The sequence below is a fragment of the Ornithorhynchus anatinus genome, chromosome 11, assembly GCF_004115215.2.
Source record: "Ornithorhynchus anatinus isolate Pmale09 chromosome 11, mOrnAna1.pri.v4, whole genome shotgun sequence".
Taxonomy (NCBI): Eukaryota; Metazoa; Chordata; class Mammalia; order Monotremata; family Ornithorhynchidae; genus Ornithorhynchus; species Ornithorhynchus anatinus.
The window spans coordinates 33,705,150-33,730,501 of NC_041738.1; the positions used below are offsets into that span (position 1 = coordinate 33,705,150).

Here is a 25,352-nt window from a genome sequence, read left to right on the forward strand (position 1 = left end):
GATGCTGGGGTTTGGGGTCTAGCGGCACAGGATCCATCCCGGGGACCGAGGGGACCTCCGGAGGCAGAGCCGGTTTAAAGTAAGCTCTGGGGTTCGATCGTATTCGTCGAGCACTTACTGTGTGCACAGCACTGAACTGAGCGCTGGGGAGAGTACGGGGCCACAATCAGGGCACATTCCCAGCCCGCAATCAGCTTACAATCTAGAGGGGGATACAGACATTAATGTAAATAAATATATCAGTGCCGAGGGGCTGAGAGGGGGGATGAATAAAGGGAGCAAGTCAGAGCGACACAGAAGGGAGTGGGAGAAGAGGGAAGGGGAGCTTAGTCGGGGAAGGCCTCTTGGAGGAGGTGGGCCCTCAATGAGACTTCGAAGGCGGGTCGAGTAATTGTCTGTCGGAGTTCCCAAACCACAGCAGCCCACTCCCCACCCTTCTGAAGGCATGCTCGTCTCCTCTTTAGGCTGTAAGCTAGTAAACTAGACTGTCAGCTTGTTTGGGCAGGGAACATGCCTGCTTGGAACAGTGGCCTGCACACGGTGAGTGCTCAATGAATACGACTGACTCTTCGGTCCCCTCCTTCCCTGCCACTGGCAGGGAAGTATTGATTAGGGAGTTGAGGTGTGACTTGGGGGGGATGAGGGGAGTGCTGAGAAGAGCGACCTGGGAACTCTCCCACTAGACTGTAAGCTCACTGAAGGTAGGAAGCATTTCTACCAACTCTGTAATATTGTTGTATCGTATTCTCCCGAGTGCTTAGTACAGTGCTCTACACATGGTAAGCACTCAATACATATGACTGATTGATCGATTGATAGCTCTATTGGCTGCAGTGGCGGAGGCCATACGTGGGAGGCCCCGTTGGGGCTGGTGGAAGAGGGAAAGAGGAGTCCAGGTGAATGTCCGGTTTGCCATTCGAGGATTGGCTGCTCCCAGAAGATTGGAAGCTCTTTGAGGGTAGGGTCGGTGTCTACCAACTCTCAACCACTTAATGCAGTGATCTGCACCCAATAAACTCTCGATAAATACCACCGATTGATGAAGCGGCCCCTGTTCGTATGCAATCTAGTCCATCCCCCTGCCTGTGGGTAGGGCTGGGCCATATCACATACCGCACCGCAATACACCACGTGGAGGTTTCATTCTTTGTACTGAGGAATGCATTTCTACAGCCTCGCTTGGAAACCTAGCCAATACTTATCACTACAGATAGTTTTTCCTAATGTCAAAGCTAATTCCCTTCATTCAATCATTTACTGAGCACTACCGTGTGCAAAGCACTGTACTGAGGACTTGGGAGCGTGCAATATAACAATAATCAGGCCCATTCCCCTTCTGTATCAATTTCCTCTTGCATTGTCCCAAGTTGAGATGCTAATAATAATAATAATTATTATTATGATATTTGTTAAGCACTTACTATGTGCCAGGCACTGTACTAAGTGCTGGGGTAGATACAAGCAAATCTGGTTGGACTCGGTCCCTGTCCCATGTGGGACTCACAGTCTCAATCCCCATTTTACAGATGAGATAACTGAGGCCGAGAGAAGTGAAGTTACTTGCCCGAGGTCACACAGCAGTCAGGTGGTGGAGCCGGGTTTAGAACCCATGACTTTCGACTCACAGGCCCACGTTCTATCCGTCACACCATGCCGCTTCCCACCGACTTCATTTGAAAGGCTTTGGGTTCATCTACAGGAAATGGGAAGAGCTCAGGATTGGGAGTAGAGGTGTTAAAAATAATAATGATAATAGTAATTGTGATATTTGTAATGTTGGTATTTGTTAAGCGCTTACTATGTGCAGAGCACTGTCCTAAGCACTGGGGTAGATACAGGGTCATCAGGTTGTCCCACGTGAGGCTCACAATCTTACTGCCCATTTTACAGATGAGGTAACTGAGGCACCGAGAAGTGACTTGCCCACTGTCACACAGCTGACAAGTGGCTTACTAGGGGCCAGGAACTATACTAAGTATTAAATAAAAAATTAAATAAATTAAATAAATGAGAAGCAGCGTGGCGCAGTGGAAAGAGCACGGGCTTTGGAGTCAGGGTTCATGAGTTCGAATCCCAGCTCTGCCACTTGTCAGCTGTGTGACTGTGGGCAAGTCACTTAACTTCTCTGTGCCTCAGTTCCCTCATCTGTAAAATGGGGATGAAGACTGTGAGCCCCACGTGGGACAACCTGATTCCCCTGTGTCTATCCCAGCGCTTAGAACAGTGCTCTGCACATAGTAAGCGCTTAACAAATACCAACATTATTATAAAAGATAATCAGGTCCCACATGGGGCTCACAGTCGAAGTAGAAAGGAGAATATTTATTGAATCCCCATGTTGCAGATGAGGGAACGGAGGCCCAGAGAAGTTACTTACGGAGACCCGAGATCGCACAGCAAGAACGTGGAGGAGCCGGAATTAGAACTCTTGTCCTCTGACTCCCAGGCCTGGGCTCTTTCACTAGGCCACGCCGCTTCATATGCTCATCGTTGTGTTTTGTCGGGGGGGGGGGGCTGTTCCTCCCCCATAGGCCTCAGGTCTTGGGAGGATGAAGCCAAATATCCTGGTGATTGGCTACAAAAGGAACTGGCAGTCTGCCCACCCAGGGGCCCTGGAGGATTACATCGGGATCCTGCAGTGAGTGAGACCGAGGGGCCTGGTGTCTTCGGCAGCCGCCTTTCCAGTCAGCCACGGTTTGGTTTCCCGTTGGGGAGGACCTAACAGGACCGGTGCCCGGTTGCGGGGAGAGGGAGCGGGAGGGGGAGAGAGGGACCGCAGGCTACCGGAGGGTGGCCGGGGGTTGGGGGGAAAGGGGAGACTGGGCGATGGAAGTGGAGAAAAACACCGAATGACAACCTCCCCGCTCTGCCCTCTCCCCTGAACGGTTTGCCTGATGCTCTACAGGGGAGGACGGGAGGAGCGAGGAGCGTCGGCTAAGGTGCGGGCGGTCTTCATCAGATAGACCTCTTACGCTCCTATGTGCTTCTGGAGCTGGGCTTGATGTAGCGCAAGGCAAAGACAGATATAGTCATGCTTCCCTTCTCTGTACCTGTAAAATGGGGACTTAAGACTGTGAGCCCCATGTAGGACGGGGACTGTGTTCAACCTATTTGGCATCTACCACGGAGCTTAGTGCAGTGCCTAGCGCATAGATGTGCTTAACAGATAGGATTAAAACACACCACACACACAAACACACACACACAGAGTCCTGCCTTTTAGGAATTTGCAATCTAAAATATGGCTCTGTAATGACCAATGGTTTGGCTGAAATCCTCCTTCCAGCAGATACTTGGGAAAAGTAGTCTTGTCTAAACTTGCCCGTGCAACTATACGATCTAGGTGTCAAACAGAGCACATGCTCCCCCGATTAGGCTGTAAGCCCGTCAGAGGGCAGGGACCGTCTCTGTTACCCATTTGTACATTCCAAGCGCTTAGTACAGTGCTCTGCACATAATAAGCGCTCAATAAATACTACTGAGTGAATGAATGCATAAAAACGCACGCACGCGCACACACCTGGCCACGCCTGCTAGGAGTGTATTTTAGAAACAGCCTTGGTTTGACTTCTTTGGGGTTTTCCTGGCCTGGGGGGTGGAGCAGGGTCACTGGCTGCTGAGGCAGCAGCCCACTTGTGTTTTTCCCCTTTCCAGTGATGCTTTCGATTTCAAGTACGGGGTCTGCGTAATGAGGATGAGAGACGGGCTCAACGTGTCCAAGGTGATGCAGGCCCATAGTAAGTGCCAGTCCTTCAGCAACGCCCCTTCTCCAGCGCTCAGTGCCCTTGCGTCCTCTCTCGATTTCTCTCTCTTCTCTTATAGTTAACCCTGTGTTCGATCCAGAGCACGGGAAAGAGGCCAGAACGAACGGGGTCCTGCCGGCCGTCAGTAACACAAGTCAGTTTCCCGCTGAGGTCCAGCTTCACCGAGACCTCCCTTTGGTGGGGAGACACAGTGGGTTCTTGCCCTGGCAGGGCAGTTTGTTGAGTGACCGGGAGCAGTAACAGGAGGCCAGATCCGCCTCCTTTTTGTTATTCCATTGGTGTTGGAGATTGACCTCTTTTCTACCCCCGGTCACTTGCTTTTCAGTCATTTCCCCTGGATAAAGCATTGTCTGTTCTCGTCCACCCAGATCTCTCAAAATCCTGACACTGCCCCCTCCTAAGCTTCTGCTGAAGATATGTGGGAGACCCTGGCTTTTAGCATAGAAAGAAACCTTTCACTAGGGAATCGATGAATCGATGGATCATATTCATTGAGCGCTTACCGTGTGCAGAGCACTGTACTAAGTGCTCGGGAGAGTACGGCATAGAGTTGGCAGACCCGTCCCCCGCCCACAGTGAGTTTACAGTCTAGGGGAGGAAACAGACATTAACGTAAATAAATTACGGATGTGTGCTGTGGGGCTGAGGGAGGGGTGAATTCAAGTGCAAGGGTGATGCAGAAGGGAGTGGGAGAAAAGGAAATGAGGGCTTAGTCAGGAAAGGTCTCTCAGAAGTGATATGGTTTCAGTAAGGCTTTGATGGTGGGGAAAATGATCGTCCGACGGATATGACGAGAAGGAGAGCGTTCCGGGCTAGAGGCAGGATGTGGGAGAGAGGTCAGTGCCGAGATAGTTGAGATGGAGTTACAGTGAGCAGGTTGACTTTAGAAGACCAAAGTCTGTGGGCTGGGCTGAAGGAGGAAAGCAGCGAAGAAAGGCAGGAGGGGGCAAGGTGATCTAGTGCTTTAAAGCCAAGGATAAGGAGTTTCTGTTTGATGCAGAGGTAGATGGGCAGCCACTGGAAGGTCTTAAGGAGTGGGTAAACACGGACTGAAGTGGTTTTGAAGAAAAATGATCTGGGCAGCAGAGTGAAGTGTGGACTGGAGTGGGGAGAGACGGGAGGAAGGGAGGTCCGTGAAAAGGCTGATGCAGTGATCAAGGCGGGATAGGCTAAATGCTTGGATTCATGTGGAAGCAGTTTGCTTGGAGAGGAAAGGAGAGATGTAGATGGGAATGGCAGAGGAACTCTCAGCCTAAAAAGTCCTTGAAGTCAGGGCTAGTGTCTATTTATTGTACTGTCCTAAGAGCTCATTACAGTGCCCTACAAGGAATAAGCCCTCAATAAATACTAGCCAACAATTAAACCAAAGAGGTCTTTGGAAGACCAAATGACTCGACTTAGATTAGCATATTTTGGACACATCATCAGGAGGACTGATTCTCTGGAGAAGACACTAATGCTAGGAAGAGTCCAGAGAAAACGTGGAAGAGGCAGGCCGGCAGCTAGAAGGATAGAGACCACAACAGTGATAACGGAAAAACCATTAGAAAAGGTTGCTGATTATGGCAGAGGACAGGGCGTTCTGGAGAGAGTATATCCCTGGAGTCGTTACGGATCGGAAACGACTCGACGGCATTTAATAATAATGACGGATGAGAGAGGAGGAGGGAGGATGCTTGTTTGATCCCCAGATTCAGCCTCTCCCCAACCACCTGGCAATCTCATGAATCCACCACACGTCCTGGGAAATAATGAATCTTTTTCATTACAGAATGGCTAAGGGAGAGGATTAGAGAGCCAGTGAGAAGGTTGTGCCCCTTGTCACCAAAGAATGAAGCCAGGACTGCCAAGTGGAGCAGTTGATTTTAAATCTGGAGGTCAACTCAATCAAGCAACCAATCGATTCATTCAATCATATTTTTTGAGCACTTACTGTGTGCAGAGCACTGTACTAAGCGCTTGGGAGAGTACAGTACAACAAAAAGCAGACACATTCCCTGTTCACAAGGAGTTTGCAGTCTAGAGGAGGGAGACGGACATTAATATAATAATAATAGTGTTGGTATTTGTTAAGCGCTGACTATGTGCCGAGCACTGTTCTAAGCGCTGCGGAAGACACAGGGGAATCAGGTTGTCCCACGTGGGGCTCACAGTCTTAATCCCCATTTTACAGATGAGGGAACTGAGGCACCGAGAAGTTAAGTGACTTGCCCAAAGTCACACAGCTGACAAGTGGCCGAGCCGGGATTTGAACCCATGACCTCTGACTCCAAAGCCCGTGCTCTTTCCACTGAGCCACGCTGCTTCTCTACCCACGCTGCTTCTCTACAATATAAATGATATAAATATAATAATATAAATTAAATAATATAAATAAACAAATAAGTTACAGATGTGTATATAAGCGCTGTGGAGATGGGAGGGGGATTAATAAAGGGAAGGGTCAGGGAGATACAGAAGGGCTTAGGAAGAGGAGAAGAGGAAAAGAGGGCTTAGTTAGGGAAGGCCTCTTGGAGGAGATGTCTTCAATAAAGCTTTGAAGTGGGGGAGAGTAATTGCGTGCAGAGCACTGTACTAAACACTTGGGAGTTCGCTGTGGGCAGGGAACGTCTACCAGCTCTGTTATATTGTTATATGTTATATTGTACTCTCCCTTCTGAAAACTCACCTCCTCCAGGAGGCCTTCCCAGACTGAGCCCCCCTTTTCCTCTGCTCCCCCTCCCCTCCCCATCGCCCCCACTCGCTCCCTCTGCTCTACCCCCCTCCCCGCCCCACAGCACTTGTGTGTATATATGTACATGTTTATAGTTATTTTATTAATGATGTGTATATAGCTATCATTCTATTTATTTACATTGATGCTATTGATGCCTGGCTGCTTGTTTTGATGTCTGTCTCCCCTTTGAGACTGTGAGCCCGTTGTGGGCAGGGATTGTCTCTATTTTCCAAGCGCTTAGTACAGTGCTCTGCACACAGTAAGCGCTCAGTAAATACGATTGAATGAATACTCTCCCATGTGCTTAGTAGAGTGCTCTGCACCCAGTTAACATTCCATAAATATAGTTTATTGATTGGGAGGTACAATGCAATAGAGTTGGTAGATGCCAACTAAGCAGTCAGCTCCTGCTTACATCCGATTTCTCTAGTGGACTCAGGTGCCATGGATGCTGAACAGCAGGCAAGCACCATCTTCCAGTCTGAACAAGGCAAGAAGACTATTGATATCTACTGGCTCTTTGATGACGGAGGTAATCTCTGATTTGTACCTGGGGGATTTTAAGACTCAGAGGGAACTGTCCCCCCTGATTTGATTTCATCCCCTTTCCTTTGTCACTTTTGCCAATACTTTACCAGTGTGCTCCATTTGGTCAATCAATCAGTCGGCTATTGAACGCTTGCTGAGTGCACAGTATTATGCAAAGTGCTTGAGAGAGTCGGTAGACAGGTTGCCCGCCCATGAAGTCACTATCAGCATGCCAAAATTCATGTGGGAGGAAAGGAGTTTCCCAGAAAAGAGTATCGAATGGGGAATTCAGGATTCCTGGCTCTAAATACTGACTTTTTACGTAACCTTGGGCAAGACAGTTGCCAACTTGGAACTTCAAGTGACCTCATCTGTAAAATGGGGATAATAATTCATGCCCATTCCCATTTCTGATAGGATGTGGTCATGAGGTGTTAGATATCCTTTGGAGAAATCTGTCTGCATATTCTTGTGTCATTAATAAACAGAAAAGCCTGGTTCTTCCCCAGAGCTTTCAACCTCTGCCATTCGGACCACCTCCCTTGTTCCAGAAAGCGTGAGACTCAAGGCTCACCTCTCCAAAGGGTGTCTACAGAGTGTCAACACTGTCTTAGGGAGAGTCGTCAAACATGTCATAGAAAAAACCCCAAAGATGTCAAAAATCAGAAGTAGGACAGTAAAATCGGTCATTCATTCATTCAATAGTATTTATTGAGTGCTTACTATGTGCAGAGCACTGTACTAAGCGCTTGGAATGTACAAATCAGTAACAGATAGAGACAGTCCCTGCCCTTTGACAGGTTTACAGTCTAATCGGGGGAAACAGACAGACAGACAGTCGTGGAGAAAGCAGATGAGCCAAGAGTTAGGGCTGTAGTTTGCGACGGCATTAGGGATCAAGTTCTTCGGCCTCAATTTGGCAGGCATTTGTCACAGACAAGGTTCAGAAAGGTTTACCTGGATTCCCTCGCCTTCCATATATGCCAGACACCCCCCTCTCCCAAGCTTCAAAGCCTTATTAAAATTAGAACTCCTCCAAGAGGCCTTCCCTGACTAAGCCCTCTCTTCCCCGACTCCCATTCCCTTCTGTGCCGCCTATGCACTTGGATCAGTAAAGTTTTAGCACTTGATATTTACCCCACAACACTTATTTTGCATTTCTGTAATTTACTTAATGTCTGTCTCCCCCTCTAGGCTTTGAGCCCCCTTATGGTCAGGGAATGTGTCTGTCAACTCTGTTGTATTGTACTTTCCCAAATGTTTAGTACAGTGCTCGGCACACAGTAAGCGCTCTATAAGTACCATTATTTGATCGATTGATTGAACAGACACACACACACACGGGTTACATCCCCAGCCTGCCCTTTAATGATTATGGTATTTGTTAAAAGCTTCCCATCTTCCATGCACTGTACTGAGCACTAGGGTAGATACAAGATAATCAGGTCAGACACAGTCCCTGTGCCAGATGGAGCTCACCATGTAAGTAGGAGGGAGTAGGATTGAATCCCCGCTTTACCGATAAGGAAACTGAGGCCCAGAGAAGTGAAGTGACTTGCCCCAAGTCACATAACAGACCATTGGCAGTGCTGGGATTAGAACCCGGACAGTCTGACTCCCAGGTCTATGCGTTTTCCACGAGGCCATGCCCCTGCCCATTGTTAGTTTCAATATCCCGGCCAGGCTCCCCTTGTCCCGAGGAAGGTTCTCTGCTGGCCGAACAGTCTCTGAGCACCAAATAAACGCCACTGACATCAAGCTGCTTTTGTCTTTGCCCGGGGCAGATGTCATGGACCTAGCTCTTGAGGGTGCTGGAGCAGAGTCGGTGATTTTCCCTCCACCTGGCTTCAAATCCGGGGTTGAATCCCGATGGAAGGATCTGAGCAGCATTTCAAAGAAATGGTTGGGAGCTTCCCGAATAATTAATAATAGTAGTAAGAATGATAATAATGGTATTTATTAAGCGCTTCCTATGAGCCAAGAGTTGGGGTAGATACAAGGTAATCAGGTTGGACACAGTCCCTGTCCCATGTGTGGCTCAGTCTTCATCCCCATTTTGCAGATGAAGGAATTGAGGCCCAGAGAAGTGAAGTGACTTGCCCAAGGACCCACAGCAGACAAGTGGTGGAGCTAGGATTAGAACTCATGACCTTCTGACTCCCAGGCCTGTGCTCTAGTCACTTCACTGGGCTGCTGTGCCCATGGAAAGGGATTGAATCCTTCCTTTTCGATTTTACTTCTCTTAACTCCAGGCCACACTTTCCCCAGGAGCCCGCGGAGACCACCTCTCTGACTTTGTCTCTTCAGGCGATAACAGGGCCTGCACTGGGTGGTTGGCCAGAGAATCAGGGCCTCGTCCTTGTCCTCCTCAAGGGGGAAGACTGTGAATATTTACCCATGCACACACACCCTGTCTTATCTGTGTATGTATAATTATAGGCTCTATTTTATATTTTTATATTTTACATAAATACAAAATATTTTATATTTTTATGATATTTGTTAAGCTCTCACTATGTGCCAGGCACCGTTCTAAGCGCTAGGGTACATACAAGCTAAAATGTTTGGACTCGTACAGGGTCTAAATGTGATCAGCTTGTATCTACCGCTGTGCTTTACATAGTAAACCCTTAACCAGTGCCATTCAAAGCAAGGCGTTTATTAAGCCCTTACTATTTACCAAGCACTACATAGGACACAACATAGCTTAGTGGATATAGCCAGGCCTGGAAGCCAAAGGACCTGGGTTCTAATCTCGGCTCTGCCACTTGCCTGCTCTATGACCTTGAACTAGTCACTAAACTTCTCTGTGCCTCAATTTCCTCAACTGCAAAATAGGGGTTCAATACCTGTTTTCTTTCCTATATAGAGGATGAACCCCATGTGGGACATGGTCTGTGCCTGACCTGATTGATTTGTATCTACCCAGTGCTTAGAACTGTGCTTGACGCATAGTAAGTACTTAACAAATATCCTCTTTTTTCCAAAAACGCTCTGTACTAAGCTCTGGGATAGATACAAGATAGGCACATTCCCTGTCCCACCCAAGGGGCTCACAGTCTTAGTAGAGGGAGAACAGGCAGCCGGTCCCCATTTACCGATTTTTTGATTTGTTTTGTTATTGAACCCTGACAAGGCCTCACCCTCCTGATTCCATACCTCCTCGGTCGCAAGAAGAGGTGGAGCAAGTGCAAGATCCGAGTGTTTGTCGGAGGGCAGATCAACAGGATGGATGAGGAGAGAAAGGCGTAAGTATGGGCTCAGCGGGGTCTAAGCACTGTCCTGCTGCCCCGGCTGCCAGGGGTCAGAAAGGCCCAGTCCAGAGGTGACCTGCCCTGCAGGCCCGCTTTGGATATCCCAGGGGAGAGAACCAGGGCCCCGTCAAGCTGTGTGACTAACACGTTCCTCTCTTGATTCCGAAACCACTCTTTATTTTGTTTCCCGTCCCCTCGTAACTCCGTGTGAAAACACCATGTGTTTAGGGTAAATGCACTGGAGAAGGAACTGAGAATGCGAATGAAACTTGATTTAAAAATACCAAAAGCCATCAGGGAAAGAAAAACTGATATTCAGGGCCGCAGAACCTTCTTCCTCCCTGAGAAAAGCCAGGAAAAAAAGAGGAGAAAAAATGTAATTCTACAGGAAGAGTGACTTTTAGGTCAGAAGTGCCCGATTATCCTTACTCCTAGAGTTCTAGCCGTTGGAGACTGTAAGCGACATGTGGGCAGGAAATGTGTCTACCAACTCTGTTGAACTGTGCTCCCTCAACTGCTTAGTAAATGCTCAAGAAATACCACTGATTGAGTGACCAGGGCCACACCTTTTGGAGTGGCTACTTTGGAAAGCTGAGATCTGGCCTTTTTTTGCCCTCTAAAAGGAGATAAGAATGTGAAACACTAGTAGCAGCAATAGTAGAAGTTGTAGTAATAATGATAATGATGGTATTTGTTAAGCGCTTACTATGTGCCGACCACTGTTCTAAGCGCTGGCGTAGATACAAGGTAATCAGGTTGTCCCACGTGGGCTCAATCTTAATCCCCGTTTTATGGAGAAGGGTAACGGAGACACAGAGAAGTGAAACAACTTGCCCAAAGTCACCCAGCTGACAAGTGGCGGAGCTGGGATTAGAACCCACGACCTCTGACTCCCAAGCCCGGGCTCTTTCCACTGAGCCACGCTGCTTCTCTTCTAAAAGTATTTATCACATGCCCACTAGGTACAATGCACTGCATGAGCACTTGGAAAAAAACAGACCAAACGATTAACATATTCCCTGTAACATCCCCCTGCCCTCAAGAATCCTCAAGACAGAGGATTCGGATTTACAAACATTTACAACTAGAGTAATCAAAATAAATCGTTGATTGTGCAATTGAATGAACATAGCTATTTACATACACATCAGTGCTAGAGATGGCTGGTGGGTTTGTTCAAGGACCTGCTTGGCCTAGTGGAAAGATCATAGGCCTGGGAGTCAGAATCCCAGCTCTGTCACTTGCCGCTGTGTGATCTTGGGTAAGTCATTTTACCTTCTCTAGGCCTCAGTTTCTTCATCTGTAAAATGGGGATTCATTCATTCATTCATAAGTATTTATTCAATGCTTGTTGTGTGCAGAGCATGTACCAAGTGCTTGGGAAAGTGTAGTATAATGATAAACAGACACATTTCCTGCCCACAACAAACTTACAGTCTAGAGGATTAAATACCTATTCTCCTTTCTACTTAGACTGTGAGACTCCATGTGGGACAAGGGTCGGGTCCGACCTGGTTATCTTGTTTCTACCCCAGTGGTTAGGGCAGTGAATATGATCAGTGCTTAACGAATACCACGATGATTATTTTTAGTATTACGGCTCATAGTATTGAGGATTGCACAGGAAAGGGTTGTTGGAGGAGGTGGGGTTTCAGAAAGGCCTTGAATAGGGGGGAACCTTGGTCGGAAGGATTTGGGGGCGGGGAGCATGGGGGAAGCGTGTCCAGCCTGGGAGAACAGTGTGAGAAAGGAGATAGAGGCAAGAGAGATGAGAGGGAGGTACAGTCAGAAACGGTAGCTTGAGAGGAAAGAAGCGAGAGAGCTGGAGAATAGCCGACGAAGACAGCAGTTATGGAGGATGAGGTTTAATTTGCCACAATTAATAATTACAATAATGATTATGGTATTGGTTAAGTACTTATTGTGTGTCCAACGCTGTTCTAACCACTGGGAAAGAAGCATAATGATAATAATAATTATGGTGCTTGTCAAGCGCTGCTAACTCTGTGCCAAGCACTGTTCTAAGCCCTGGGGTAGTTACAAGTCATTCAGGTTGCACACAGTCCCTGTCCCACATGGGGCTTACGCTCTTAACCCCCGTTTTACAGATGAGGTAACTGAGGCCCAAAGAAGTGAAGTGATGTGCCCAAGGTCACACAGCAGACATGTGGCGGATCCTGGATTAGAACCCAGATCCTTCTGGGACTCCCGGGCCCATGCTTTATCCATTAAACCACACTGCTCCTCTGTTTATCAGGTTGAACTCAGTCCCTGTCCCACCTGGGGCTAACAATCTAAGTGGGAGGGAGAACAGGTATTGAATCCCCAGATGTGGAACCTGAGGCACGGGGCAGTTAAGTGACTTGCCCAACGTCACAGAGCGGGCCGATGACAGATCCTGGATTAATATTAATAATGATAATATGGTATTTGTTAAGTGCTTACTATGTGCCAAGCACTGTTCTAAGCACTGGAGTAGATACAGGGTAATCAGGTTGTCCCACGTAGGGCTCACACTTTTAATCCCCATTTTACAGATGAGGTAACTGAGGCACAGAGAAGTTAAGTGACTTGCCAAGGTCACACAGCAGACAAGTGGCGGAGCTGGGATTAGCACGCAGGCCCCCTGATTGAAAAACGTTTGTTGAATTAGTGTTGGTATTTGTTAAGTGCTTACTATGTGCCGAGCACTGTTCTAAGCGCTGGGGTAGACACAAGGGAATCAGGTTGTCCCACGTGGGGCTCACAGTCTTAATCCCCATTTTACAGATGAGGGAACTGAGGCACCGAGAAGTTCAGTGACTTGCCCAAAGTCACACAGCTGACAAATGGCCGAGAATTACATCTATCAATGTGGGGGAAGGATTTAAGGTGCTTAAAAATAACGTCTCATCCTGCTCTGATTTTCAGGATCATCTCTCTGTTGAGCAAGTTCCGATTAGGATTCCACGAAGTCCACGTTCTGCCAGACATCAACCAGATGCCCCGCCCCGAACAGTAAATTCTGTTTATTGTCTCGCTTTGGAGGTGGACTTTTGACTTTTGCTCTTTTCCCACCCACCCTGCAGCTGTGATTCCTCCTCTCCCAGTAGCTGCATTAAGATTAAAGGGAGATTCCTTTCCGGAAATGACTCATCAGGTGTCCCAAGGGCTTTGGCTCCTCAAAAATGCGGAAGAGAGAGCTGGCATCTGCAGCTGTTTTTCTTTTGGTTTTTCACGCGGGCCGCCTGGAGACCTTTCGCGCTATCGCTGAGTGCGACCGTTCGTTTTCCGACGAATGTCAGTGCTAGTGGAAGACCCCCTCCCCGACTGACCGCTGTGGGCCCGTCCGTTACCCACCGGGAAAGGCCTCCGGCCTGATACTCATTTTTATCTGACCTCGAAGGAGCCGCTCTTGTATTGAGAGGAAGCTTTTAACCCTGGATCTTGGCCAGTCTCTGAGCTCCGCGCTGAGCGGTCCGTCGTGTAGCTAGGGGCTCTGTGCTGAGGCGTCGGCTGCGTAGCTATGAGCTCCTTGCTGAGCGGTCAGTTCCGTAGACTCATGTGGCTCATTGTGGTCAGGGAACGTGTCTACCAACTCTTTTAGATTGAACTCTCTCAAGCGCTTAGTACAGTGCTCGGCACATAGTAAGCGCCCCATAAATACGATTGATTGATTGTAGCGCTCAATAAGTACGACTGGTTGTAGCTAAGGAAGACGAGACTTGTTCTCTTAGCTCTCCTCTTCGCCCACTCCCTTCTGCTCCACTCTTACTTGCTCCTTCGTTCATCCTCCCTCCCAACCCCCCAGCACAGATGTAATAATAATAATAGTTGGTATTTGTTAAGCGCTTACTATGTGCAGAGCACTGTTCTAAGCGCTGGGGTAGATGTATAGATCTGTAATTTACTTATTTATATCAATGTCTGTCTCCTCCTCTAGACTGTGAGCTCACTGTGGGCAGGAATGTGTCTGTTGTTATATTACAGCGTGCCTTAATGGAAAGAGCATGGGTTTGGGAATCAGAGGATGTGGGTTCTAATCACGGCTCTGCCACTTGTCTGCGGTGTGACCTTGGGCGAGCCACTTAAATTCTCTGTGCCTCAGTTACCTCATCTGTAAAATGGGGATTAAGACTGCGAGCCCCACGTGGGACAACCTGATTACCTTGTAACTACCCCAGCGCTTAGAACGGCGCTTGGCACATAGTAAGCGCCTAACAAATACCATAATTATTATTATTATTACACTCCACCAAGTGCTTAGTACAGTGCTTTGCATACAGTAAGAGCTCAATAAATACGATTGAATGAATGAATGAAGATACAGGAAGCGCTCAGATATCAACTGAGCGATCGACGGACCCCAGAAGGCTCGTGACTGTGGGTTTTCCCTGAGCCTCCTGGGTCTTTTTCTTGGCACCAGACGTCCTCAGGCAACTTTAGCTCCCCGAAGATCTCCCCCTCTCCCTACCCCCAACTTCCCCCACCATCTAGACATTCCTCGCCCTCCTCCTCACCACCCTTCTCTCCTCCCTCAGCACCAAAAGGTTTGAGGATCTAATCGCCCCCTTCAGACTGAACGACGGCTTCAAGGACGAGGCCACCGTCAACGAGATGCGGCACGACTGCCCGTGGAAGATTTCCGACGAGGAGATTACCAAGCACAAAATCAAGGTGGGCTACCGTGTGGCTCTGAAAGGGATGCAATGGCTCTGAAACTCGGGGACTCTTCCGGTAAAACCGTCGGATGCCCTCGCAACAGATACGGCCTCCAGTCTTGGGCACAGTGGTCCTCCACATAAGGCTGCTGGCATCCTCGTCGTCATCATAAAGAGGCAGGCGGGATTATCCGCTTGAAGCAGCAGTGAGCTGGAAACTGGGGACTCCTGGCATCACAGCTAGCCTACAGACACTCTCCCTAACTTTTGGGGGTTTTTTATCCTATTTAGTAAGCACTTACTATGTGCCAGGCACTGTACTAAGCGCTGGAATAGATAAAAGCTAATAATAATAATGGCATTTGTTGAGCGCTTACTATGTGCTAAGCACTGTTCTAAGTGCCGGAGGTTTACAAGGTAATCAGGCTGTCCTGTGTGGGGCTCAGTCTTAATTGCCATTTTACAGATGAGGTCACTGAGGCACAGAGAAGTCAAGTGACTTGCCCAAAGTCACACAGCTGACAAGTGGCGGAGCCGGGATTAGAACCCATGACCTCTGACTCCCAAGCCCAGGCTTTTTCCACTAAGCCATGCTGCAGTTTGGACACAGTCCACATCCCACGTAGGGCTCACAGCCTTATTCCCCATTTTACAGCTGAGGTGACTGAGGCAGAGGAAAGTGAAGTGACTTGCCCAAGGTCACACAGCAGAGCTGTGGCAGAACAGGAATTAGAACCCAGATCCCTCTAACTCCCAGGCCCGTGCTCTATCCAGTAGGCAACTTTGCTTCTCCGAGTTTTCTCCTGTCCCGCTGCTTTCCACAAGTGGATGAAATCACAGGTCAAAAGTCCTTTCGGGAACTTTGAAAGAGGCCCTAGAGAGAGGAAAAGGTCTGAGGCTTCGTATTAGGGAGCAGAGCTGTTGGTACTTCATTCATTCAGCCGTATTTATTGAGTGCTTACTGTGCACAGAGCACTGTACTAAGCAATCGAGAGAGTTCAATATAACAATAAATGGAAATTCCCTGCCCACAGTGAGCTTACAGTCTAGAAGGTACTTATTCAGTGCACTTAAGAGGGTACTTGAGCGGGGCCAGAGGCCAGAGGGACCATCCTCTAGTATGACGCTTCCGGTGTTTGTTTTATGAGGTGAAAGGCGAGAGCCCCATTCTCTGAGGTGCTCGCTGTAGCCTCGAGCAGCCTCATATTGTACTTTCCCGAGTGGTCGATCCAGTGCTGTGCACCCAGGGAGCGCTCAGTAAATACCACTGATCGATGGGTCGACTGTGTGCTGAGGTGACCTCTGTCTTTTCCTTGCAGTCCCTTCGACAGGTGAGGCTGAATGAGATTTTGCTGGATTACTCTCGTGATGCGGCGCTCATTGTCATGTAAGTTGGGCCCAGCTGAGCGGGGAGACTGGTTTTTCTAAGCCCAGGGGTCACTAGGTCAGAGGTTTATTGGGGTAAATGACACGAGAGGCCTTTTAAAGGTCTGAGAAGGACTAAACCAGGCGGAAGAGGCTAGGCTGCAAGAGGAGAATGCTGCGGAAGCTTACCGGGCCCTTCGTAGTGACCATCATTCCAATATAACACAGCAGGACCACATCCTGTGAACCTCACCCTCCGGTGCTTCCTTATCCTTGTCCTGATTGCTAAAGGTTTCAGCAGAAGATTCACAGAGCTGTGATTCTATAGGAAAAAACAGACTGACTCCAAAATCACTCAAAATTCAATCTACTACGGTGATTCAAGCCTTAACAAGTGACCTGCTTCGTTTTAGTGGGTAAAGCACGGGCCTGGGAGTCAGAAGGACCTGGGTTCTAATCCCCCCCTCTGCCACTGTGGGCTTTTTTGGTATTTAAGTGCTTCTTCTCCGTCAGGCAGTATACGAAGTGCTGGGGGCAGATGGGCAGATACAAGTTAATCAGGTTAGACACAGTCCCTGTCCCACATGGGGCTCACAGTCTTAATCCCCATTTTACAGATGAGGTAACTGAGTCGCTGAGAAGTGAAATGACTTGTCTAAGGTCACATAACACACAAGTGGCAGAATCGGGAATAGAAACCAGGTCCTTCTGATTCCTAGGCCCGTGCTCTATCCACGAGGCCATGCTGCTTGCCTGCTGTGTGACCTTGGGCAAATCACTTCACTTTTCTGTGCCTCAATTACCTCATCTGTAAAATGAGGATTAAGACTGTTAGCCCCATGTGGAATAGGGACCGTGTCCAACCCAATTTGCTTGTGTCCACCCCGGGTCTTAGTACAGTGCCTGGCACACACTAAGTGCTTAACAAATACCACCATTATTATTGTTATCTGCTTTTTAAATGGTATTGGTTAAGCATTCACTTATGCCAGAAACTGCACAGCTGAACTTTATCGCCTGACACCCAACACCTCACATCCGTCTCCACCAGTTCCACGCCTCTTGGGCTAATGCAGAATAATTGGGTGATGCCTCAAAACCGGTCCCCAAACCTGCTGTAACACTTAACCTCCCAGCTTTTTCTCATTACATTGGGCATGTCCATTCATTCAATCGTATTTATTGAGAACTTATTGCGTGCAAAACACTGTATTAAGCACTTAACCATCAGTTTAGGAGGGTGGGGGGGTCACAGGATGAGGTCCTGCTTGGATTAGACTGTAAACCCATTAATGGGCAGGGATTGTCTCTCTCTGTTGACGAATTGTACGGTCCAAGTGCTTAGTACAGTGCTCTGCACAGAGAAAGCGCTCAATAAATACTATCGAATGAATTAATTTGGAAAGATAATGGTTACCAAGGGCCTGGAAGCTTCCGTAGCCTTTTCTTCTTGCAGCCTAGCCTATTTCACCGGCTCTAGTCATTCTCAGAGCTTTAATCTGGATTACGAATGCTCTGTAAATTGAGACAGCTGTGCTTACTTGCAGCTGCCACAGAAAGAGCAGGATCAATAGCAAATTGAAGTCCACCCTCCACCCTTTCACAGTATTTATGGTTCTCAAAATATTTTTAAGGACTTTCTGGACTGTAGTTTGTTGTGAGCAGGGAACGTGTCTACCAACTCTGTTACATAGTGGGTAGGGAACACGTCTGTTAATTCTGTTGTAGCGTGCTCTCCCAAGTGTTTAGTACATAGTAAGCACTCAATAAATACGATTGATTATATTGTCCTCTTCCAAGCTCTTAGTACTGTGCTGTGCACACAGTAAGGTCTCAGTAGATACAGTTGACTACTTTTAGCTCATTTTGACAGACTGCCTGAATTCATGTAGGGCAACTGAATTGGCGGGGGGGCGGGGGCGGAGGGCAACTGGGTGAATTTACAGATGGTCGGCAATGCTGGGCTTAATCTTCAGTGGTAGGAAGGAGGTGAGTTCACCTGTATCTGTACCTGTTCACCTGTATGTCTTTGGCATAAAGCAAAGGAAGAGGGCTTTGTCAGAAAGAGCTTTTTAATAAGATTTCAGAGCTTTTTCTGGGTTTAAGGTTTCAGCACAGTGAAAACAGACTTGGGAAGAAAGCTATGGTTATGCAAGGGACTTGTCCCTTATGCTGTGAGGAGGTGAATTTGGGTGTATACATATTCAAAATAGTAACACAAGTGTCCTTAAAAGTACTGAATGCATATCTGCTTTCTTTAGCCTTGAGCTTCCCCCCTACTCGCTTTCGGTCCGGGGGCCTTAATTTGCCCTCGGATCCTCAGTGATTTCGTCTGTTAAATGGGGCCATTCACACAGGCTGACCTAAAAGGGGTGTTGGGAAAATTAAAATGATCCAAATGGACAGAGATCCGGTTGTCCAAAATAGGACTCAGCTGCAAACCCCCACAACTTGCGCAGGTGCAGCTGTTGTTCTAAACAAACCTAATTATCCAGGTCACGTGGAAGGTGTTCGGGCACATTGAACACATGCAGAAAACACCATAGCCAGTAAATGTGTTCTGGGACACGGGATTCTTGAGCTGGAGGTCATCCAGTCAATCAGTGACTCAGTCAGTGGTATTTATTGAGCGTGTGCTATATATAGAGCACTGTAGGAAGCATTTGGGAGAGTACAGTACAACAGTTTTAGCAGACATGTTCCCTGACCATAATGAGCTTACAGTCTAGAGGTGGGGTGGGTAGACATTAATAAGAATAAGTAATTTATAATATAATTTAAAGATATGTACATAAGTGCGGTGGGGCTAGGGGGGTGGGGCAAATAGCAAACATCTAAATGTCGCAGATCAAAGAGCATAGATGATGTATGATATTGAAGGGACAGTGAGCCAGGATAAAGCGGGTTTAATTGCCACTTGTCTGCTATGAGACCTTGGGCAAGTCACTTCACTTCTCTGTGCTTCGGTTCCCTCATCTATAAAATGGGGGAACAAGGGACTGTGTCCAACACGATTTGCTTGTATCCACCCCAGCGCTTAGTACAGTGCCTGGCACATAGTAAACACTTAAATACCGTAATTATTAAATAACATAAAAAAACCCAATCCAGGACCGTCCTGACTACAGCTATAAGCTCCCAGATGGGCGGGCCTTGATGCGGCCTAACCGGCTGCATCAGCAGTGGTATTTATTGAGCACTTTCTGTGTGCAGAGCACTTTAGAGTACAATACAGTAGTCATAAGACAAACTCCCTATGGTCAAAGAGTTTACAGTCTGGTGGAGGGGTTGAGTAGCTGCTGAGGGGAATTACTCTAGACCACACCCCTAGTCTTGAATTTGTACATCTGGACTATAAGCTCCTCCTTAGCCTGTACACTCCTTGTAGGCAGGGAAAGTGCCTATCAACTCTGTTAATAATAATGATAATGGTAAACATTTACTATGTACCAAGCACCGTTCCTAGCACTGAGATAGATGCAAGCTAATCAGGTTAGACACAGTCGCTGTCCCACATGGGGCTCACATTCTTATTCCTCATTTTACAGATAAAGTAACTAAGGCCCAAAGAAGTGAAGTGACTTGCCCGAGGTCACACAGCAGAAAAATGGCAGGGCCGGCATTAGAACCCAAGTCCTTCTGACTACCAGCCCCGTGCTTAATCCACTAAGTTATATTGCACTCTCTCGAATGCTTAGTACGGTGCTCGGCACATAGTAAGTGCTCAATAAGTAAGATTGATTGTGTGTAGGTGCGTATATATATTTGGGTATATATATGCATACCCAGTCTCAGTTAAAAAGGTACCAAAACCATTTTATAATCATTTTATTTATAAATATATAGGTTTTAATATATAGGCTTATACATAAATTTATAAAATAGATTAATAAATAAATACATGAAGTATATTGATAAATACATAAAAAGATATATGTATATATAAAATATGTAGTGCTTTTGGTACCATATATATGTGTGTGTGTGAATGAATGTGTATATGTATAATATATATATTTTTACATATATATGTGTGTGTACATATATATATATGGGGTTTTTTTAGTATATGTTTTAGGTACCTTTGTGACTGACTGAAACTATGAAATGCCCTCGGGGCTATATTTACCTCCTCCTTTTCTGCTGAGGCTGCAGATTAATTAGTAAGAAGTGACTAGTTCTTTAATTTAGGCACTTCAAGGGAAACTTCATGAATTGGGGGAAGTTAGTTTTTGGGAGTAGATGATATTGTTCAAGACCTCCAAAGCACAAATGGAGCATCTCACTAGCTAACACTCAAGGGCCCTCCTGCATGTGTGGCAGATGATTTACTTCTCTGCATCTGGCCAAACAAAAGAGAAAGCATTTATTCCCAATCTTCAAAGATGACACTGGGGAAAGGGTTATTTCTGCAAGAGTTTGATCTAGGAATACCTCTCCTGAGTTCAGTGAAATAAATATCCGAGTACAGAGCTGGGCAGTTGATGGGAGACTCCCTCTTCCTTCTACCAGCCCTGCTGTGCAAAATGAACACCCTACAAAAGAAAAGTCACGAGCTCCTCACGGAGTCCCGGTGATTCAGTTAATTAATATATGCTGCGACGCCGAACGGGGAGGAGGGCGAGAACGTTCCTAACAATTTTCAGAAGGAACGAGCGCTCCGTACGAGGGCGACTCTGCAGAGAATAGCTGCTTTCAACCACTGCCTTTCCTATTGCCTTTTTCTGCCTTTCAGAACCTTGCCTGTGGGAAGGAAGGGGAAATGCCCAAGTTCCCTGTACATGGCCTGGCTGGAGACCTTGTCCCAAGATCTGAGACCGCCTGTTATCCTGACCAGAGGAAACCAAGAAAATGTCCTGACTTTTTATTGCCAGTAAAACCGCACCTTATCCCAGTCTCCAGATGGAGGCTTAACAAAACATCCCTTCCTCGTGTTCCATTGTTTGTGTTGATGTTCAAGAGAAGCCACAAGCAAGCCGGTTTCCAAATACTGTTCTCTGACTCCATCGTCCAGGTGCAGAAGTCTTCTGGGTCTCATTTTAGCGAATGGGCTAGGGAACCTCCGGAAGGAGAGGATGGAGTTGACTGAAATGAAGGGGACTGGGCCTGGGAAACAGATCAGAAAAAAAAAGAGAAGCGGCATGGCCTAATGGATGGAGCACGGATCTGAGAGTCAGAAGGATCAGGGGTCTAACCCCAGCTCCGCCAAGGTCTGCTGTGTAACCTTGGGCAACTCACTTAACTTTTCCGTACTTTAGTTACCTCTTCTGTAAAATTCACGGCGTAGTGAATAGAGCACAGGTCTGGAGCTCAGAAGATCATGGTTCTAATCCGTCTCTGCCACTTGTCTGCTGTGTGACCTTGAACAAATTACTTTCCTTCTCGGGGCCTCAGCTACCCCATCTGTAAAATGGGGGTTGAGACTATGAGCCTCTTGTGGGACAGGGACTGTGTCCAACACCATTTGCTTGTATCCACTCCACTGCTTAGTACCGTGCCTGGCAGAGTAAGCGCTTAACAAATACAATTTTTATTATTACTACTAATAATAAAATGGGGATTAATGAGCCCCATGGGCAACTTGGACGGTGTCCAATTAGCTTTTATCTACCTCAGTACTTAGTGCAGTGCTTGGCACAGAGTAGGCGCTTAACTCATTCAATCATATTTATTGAGTGCTTACTGTGTGTAAAACACTCTACTAAGCGCTTGGGAGAGTACCATTTAACAACAAACAGACACATTCCTGCCCACAACAAGCTTACAGTCTACTCTGGTCTAGTCTAACAAATACTATTCTAAAAAAAAAAGTCTTAAGGCTCAACCTAGCTTTTGAAAAAAATAATCATTCTTAAATCATGATTATTTCAGATTTATTCTCTGACCTCAATGCAGAGAGCCCCCCGGGTATGTGTTTATGAAGTTCAGCAGATTTCCTTCAGGCTTCCCCCTCAGGGCCGGCAGATCTTCCCTAATGATGGAAGAGGTGGGGCACTGTACCCATAGTGGCTAGAGCCCCAGCCTGGGAGTTAGAAGGTAGTGGTTTCGAATCCCAGCTCCACCACTCGCCTGCTGTGTGACCTTGAGCAAGTCACTTGACTTCTCTGGGCCTCGGTTATCTCATCTGTAAAATGGGATTTGAGACTGTGAGCCCCATGTGGGACAGGGACTGCGTCCAACCTGATTTGCTTGTATCCACCCCAGTACTTAGTACTGTGCCTGGCACACAGTAAGCGCTTAATAAATCTCACAATTTTTATTATTATTATTACCCCACTACATGATGAAGCTCTGTTTTAACCAAGACGCTAGTCATGCCTCACAGTTCTCCAAGCACCTTTTTATTCCCTTCTAGACACCAACTTCTTCTCGCCTCTTATCAATCCCTGCAGGGTCTCTCTGGCTTGGTGGGGAGCCTCATTTGCATTTTGGGAAAGGGTTTTTGCCAAGCGCAACTGTTTATTTGTTCTAAACCAGTGTGTGAGTATAAGGAAAGCTAAAGAAGTGGTTTGGTTTGGAAGGGAGGGGTGGAGTGCCTTGGAGGATATGAAAAGCTACTTGCAGGGAATGTGGTAAGACATAGGGAGCCAGTGGGAAGCTTCAGGACGGTTGTGGGAGGAGGTTCGGTACATACGGTTGAAAACTTTGGTTTCGGCGAGAGAACAGAGAGGTCAGAAGCGAGGACCCATGAAGGAGGTTCCAGCAGAGAAAATGAAAAAAAGGATCAAAGAATTAGCCTAGGGACCAGAGAGAAAAGGACGGATTTTAGAGGCATCGGGGAAGATTGGCCAAGAGTCTGAATGTGTAGCCAAGAGATTGAGGGAATGGGAAAAGGGAAACAAACAAAAAGAACCTAATTTAAGAACTGTAAAGTGCAACTGATTAGAAGACTGTGGAAGTCAGAAGACAAGGGTGGAGATGAAATCAAGGAAAAGTGAGAGTGTCAGGATGGCCAGGAAAGATGAGCTTTAGGTTTGGCTCAGTGAAGGACTTTAAATTTAGTTTTCATTACTTGAGCACCCACAGGGCATTACTTGTTTATTTTGCATAGGGTATCTGCTAAGCACTTACTATGTGCTAGGTTTCAAGTGCTGGGTGGGTACAAGCTAATTAGGTTGGATAGGGTCTATATCCCACATGGGACTCACCATCTTAATCCCCATTTTATAGATAAGGTAACTAAAGCAGAGAAAAATGAAGTGACTTGCCCAGAGTCACACAACAGACAAGTGGTGGAGCTGGAATTAGAACCCAGGTCCTTAATAATAATAATAATAATAATGTCGGTATTTGTTAAGCGCTTACTATGTGCCGAGCACTGTTCTAAGCGCTGGGGTAGACACAGGGGAATCAGGTTGTCCCACGTGGGGCTCACAGTCTTCATCCCCATTTTACAGATGAGGTAACTGAGGCACCGAGAAGTGAAGTGACTTGCCCACAGTCACACAGCTGGCAAGTGGCCGAGCCGGGATTCGAACTCATGACCTCTGACTCCAAAGCCCGTGCTCTTTCCACTGAGCCGCACTGCTTCTCTGATTCCCAGGCCTATGCTTGATCCACTAGGCCACACTGCTTCTCATCCATGGGGTATAAGTTATGGGCACTACCCACAGGGCATTATCCTCGGGGCTGCGCTTGGCACTGAGGTTAGGATAAAGAACAGGAAAAAACAATGAGTCTCCATCCCTGCCCTGCAGGCTAGTTAGAATAAGGAGGATGTGCATACAATAATACACAATCTAGAAAAAGTATGATAATGGAGTTTAGCAACAATATGGAAATCTGTAGACCCATATTAGTGGCAAGACCAAGAATTCACTGGTCAGGTGTGAGGAGCCTTCCATTTTGAGTCATTACTAAATCAGAGATTGTCCCATAATAAGTAACGGTGTGCTACCTGCATGTCTTAACATCAAGTCATCCTCAGGGAAGAGTTCAGTTCCCATAGAATGTGCAGAGTGCAGCTTTGCCGTTCTTTTTTTTAATGGTATTTTTTAAGCACTGTACTAAGCGCTAGGATAGATATAAGACAATGGGTTTGGATGCAGTCCCTGTTTTTATATAGAGCTCACCGTCTTAATCCCCATTTTACGGCTGAGGCAACTGAAGCACGGAGATGTCAAGGGACTTGCCCAAGGATACACAGCAGACAAGTGAGGGAGCTGGAATTAGAACCCAGGTCCTCTGAGTCCCAGGCTCCTTCCAGTAGGCCACACTGCTTCCGTAGTCCACACTGACCAGAGGCATTAGAATCAATCACCTTGCCCTTCCACTCAGGCCAGAGGAGACTGGGGCTTCTGGCCTCTTGACACACCATCTCTTCACCCCATTCCTTCAATCTTCTCTCTAGTTCAGTGGGACTCCATTTTAACCAGCTTCGAGGCCCCCGCAGAGTAGCATCAGAGAGAACCAGAGAGAACGATGGTGGTCCCGCCTGAAAAATTTGGTTAGTTTTTTGGGAGGCTGTTATCCCTAGTGGCTTGGCATAGAAAACAGAGGTCTCTTTGCCACGTACTGAACGGAAGGAATAATGTGGCAAATGAACTTGAGAGGTCATCTGGTCGACCCTCCCTGTCTCCAACATATCTGAAACGGGACCTGTCCGTACCCATTACGTGGGTATGGCGCAGTCCCAGGGAATCAGTGTCGGCCTTAGCCACAGGTTCACCAACGCCTCTGAATGTGCCTACATTATATGCTACTCTCTGCTCATTCAGTTCTCCCACACAAGAGTCTGGAGCCGATTTCATTTAACAGTGTATAGGGGTTGCTAATTCTTCTTGCGGTCTTGTTCCCTTTTTTACTAAGGGCAACTAATCAACCAAAATAGGCTCGCCTCTCTTCTTTGTCTTCTGCCTCTGCTTTGCATGCTTCCAAGGTAAAGTCTTAAGTTTCGCATTTGCGAGAATAGCAATAATACTAATCGTGCTATTTGTGTAGTGCTTACTAAGTGCCAAGCACTGGGGTCGATACAAAATAATCTGATTGGACACAATCTCCGGCCCACAAGGGGCTCCCAATCTAAGTAGGAGGGGGAACCGGTATCGAAGCCCCATTTTACAGATGTGGGAACTGAGGCACAGAG

At 47.1% G+C, this 25,352-nt stretch overlaps 1 protein-coding gene across 6 annotated transcripts in view; it reads left to right on the forward strand.

Moving 5' to 3' along the window:
• Positions 1 to 21,250, forward strand: part of SLC12A3 (solute carrier family 12 member 3) — a 44,713-nt gene extending 23,463 nt beyond the window's left edge. For 2 of the 6 annotated variants that reach the window (XM_029075766.2, XM_029075767.2), the window contains exons 18-26: positions 2,532 to 2,638; positions 3,655 to 3,737; positions 3,823 to 3,954; positions 6,911 to 7,012; positions 10,145 to 10,256; positions 13,173 to 13,259; positions 14,783 to 14,918; positions 16,222 to 16,289; positions 21,003 to 21,250. In XM_029075766.2, coding sequence (XP_028931599.1) covers positions 2,532 to 2,638; positions 3,655 to 3,737; positions 3,823 to 3,954; positions 6,911 to 7,012; positions 10,145 to 10,256; positions 13,173 to 13,259; positions 14,783 to 14,918; positions 16,222 to 16,289; positions 21,003 to 21,144 — 969 coding nt within the window. In that variant the 3' untranslated portion in view covers positions 21,145 to 21,250. The remainder of the gene's footprint in view (positions 1 to 2,531; positions 2,639 to 3,654; positions 3,738 to 3,822; positions 3,955 to 6,910; positions 7,013 to 10,144; positions 10,257 to 13,172; positions 13,260 to 14,782; positions 14,919 to 16,221; positions 16,290 to 21,002) is intronic. The other 4 variants (XM_029075768.1, XM_029075769.1, XM_029075771.2 and 1 more) reach the window with 2 other exon arrangements.
• The last annotated feature ends 4,102 nt before the right edge of the window (positions 21,251 to 25,352 follow it).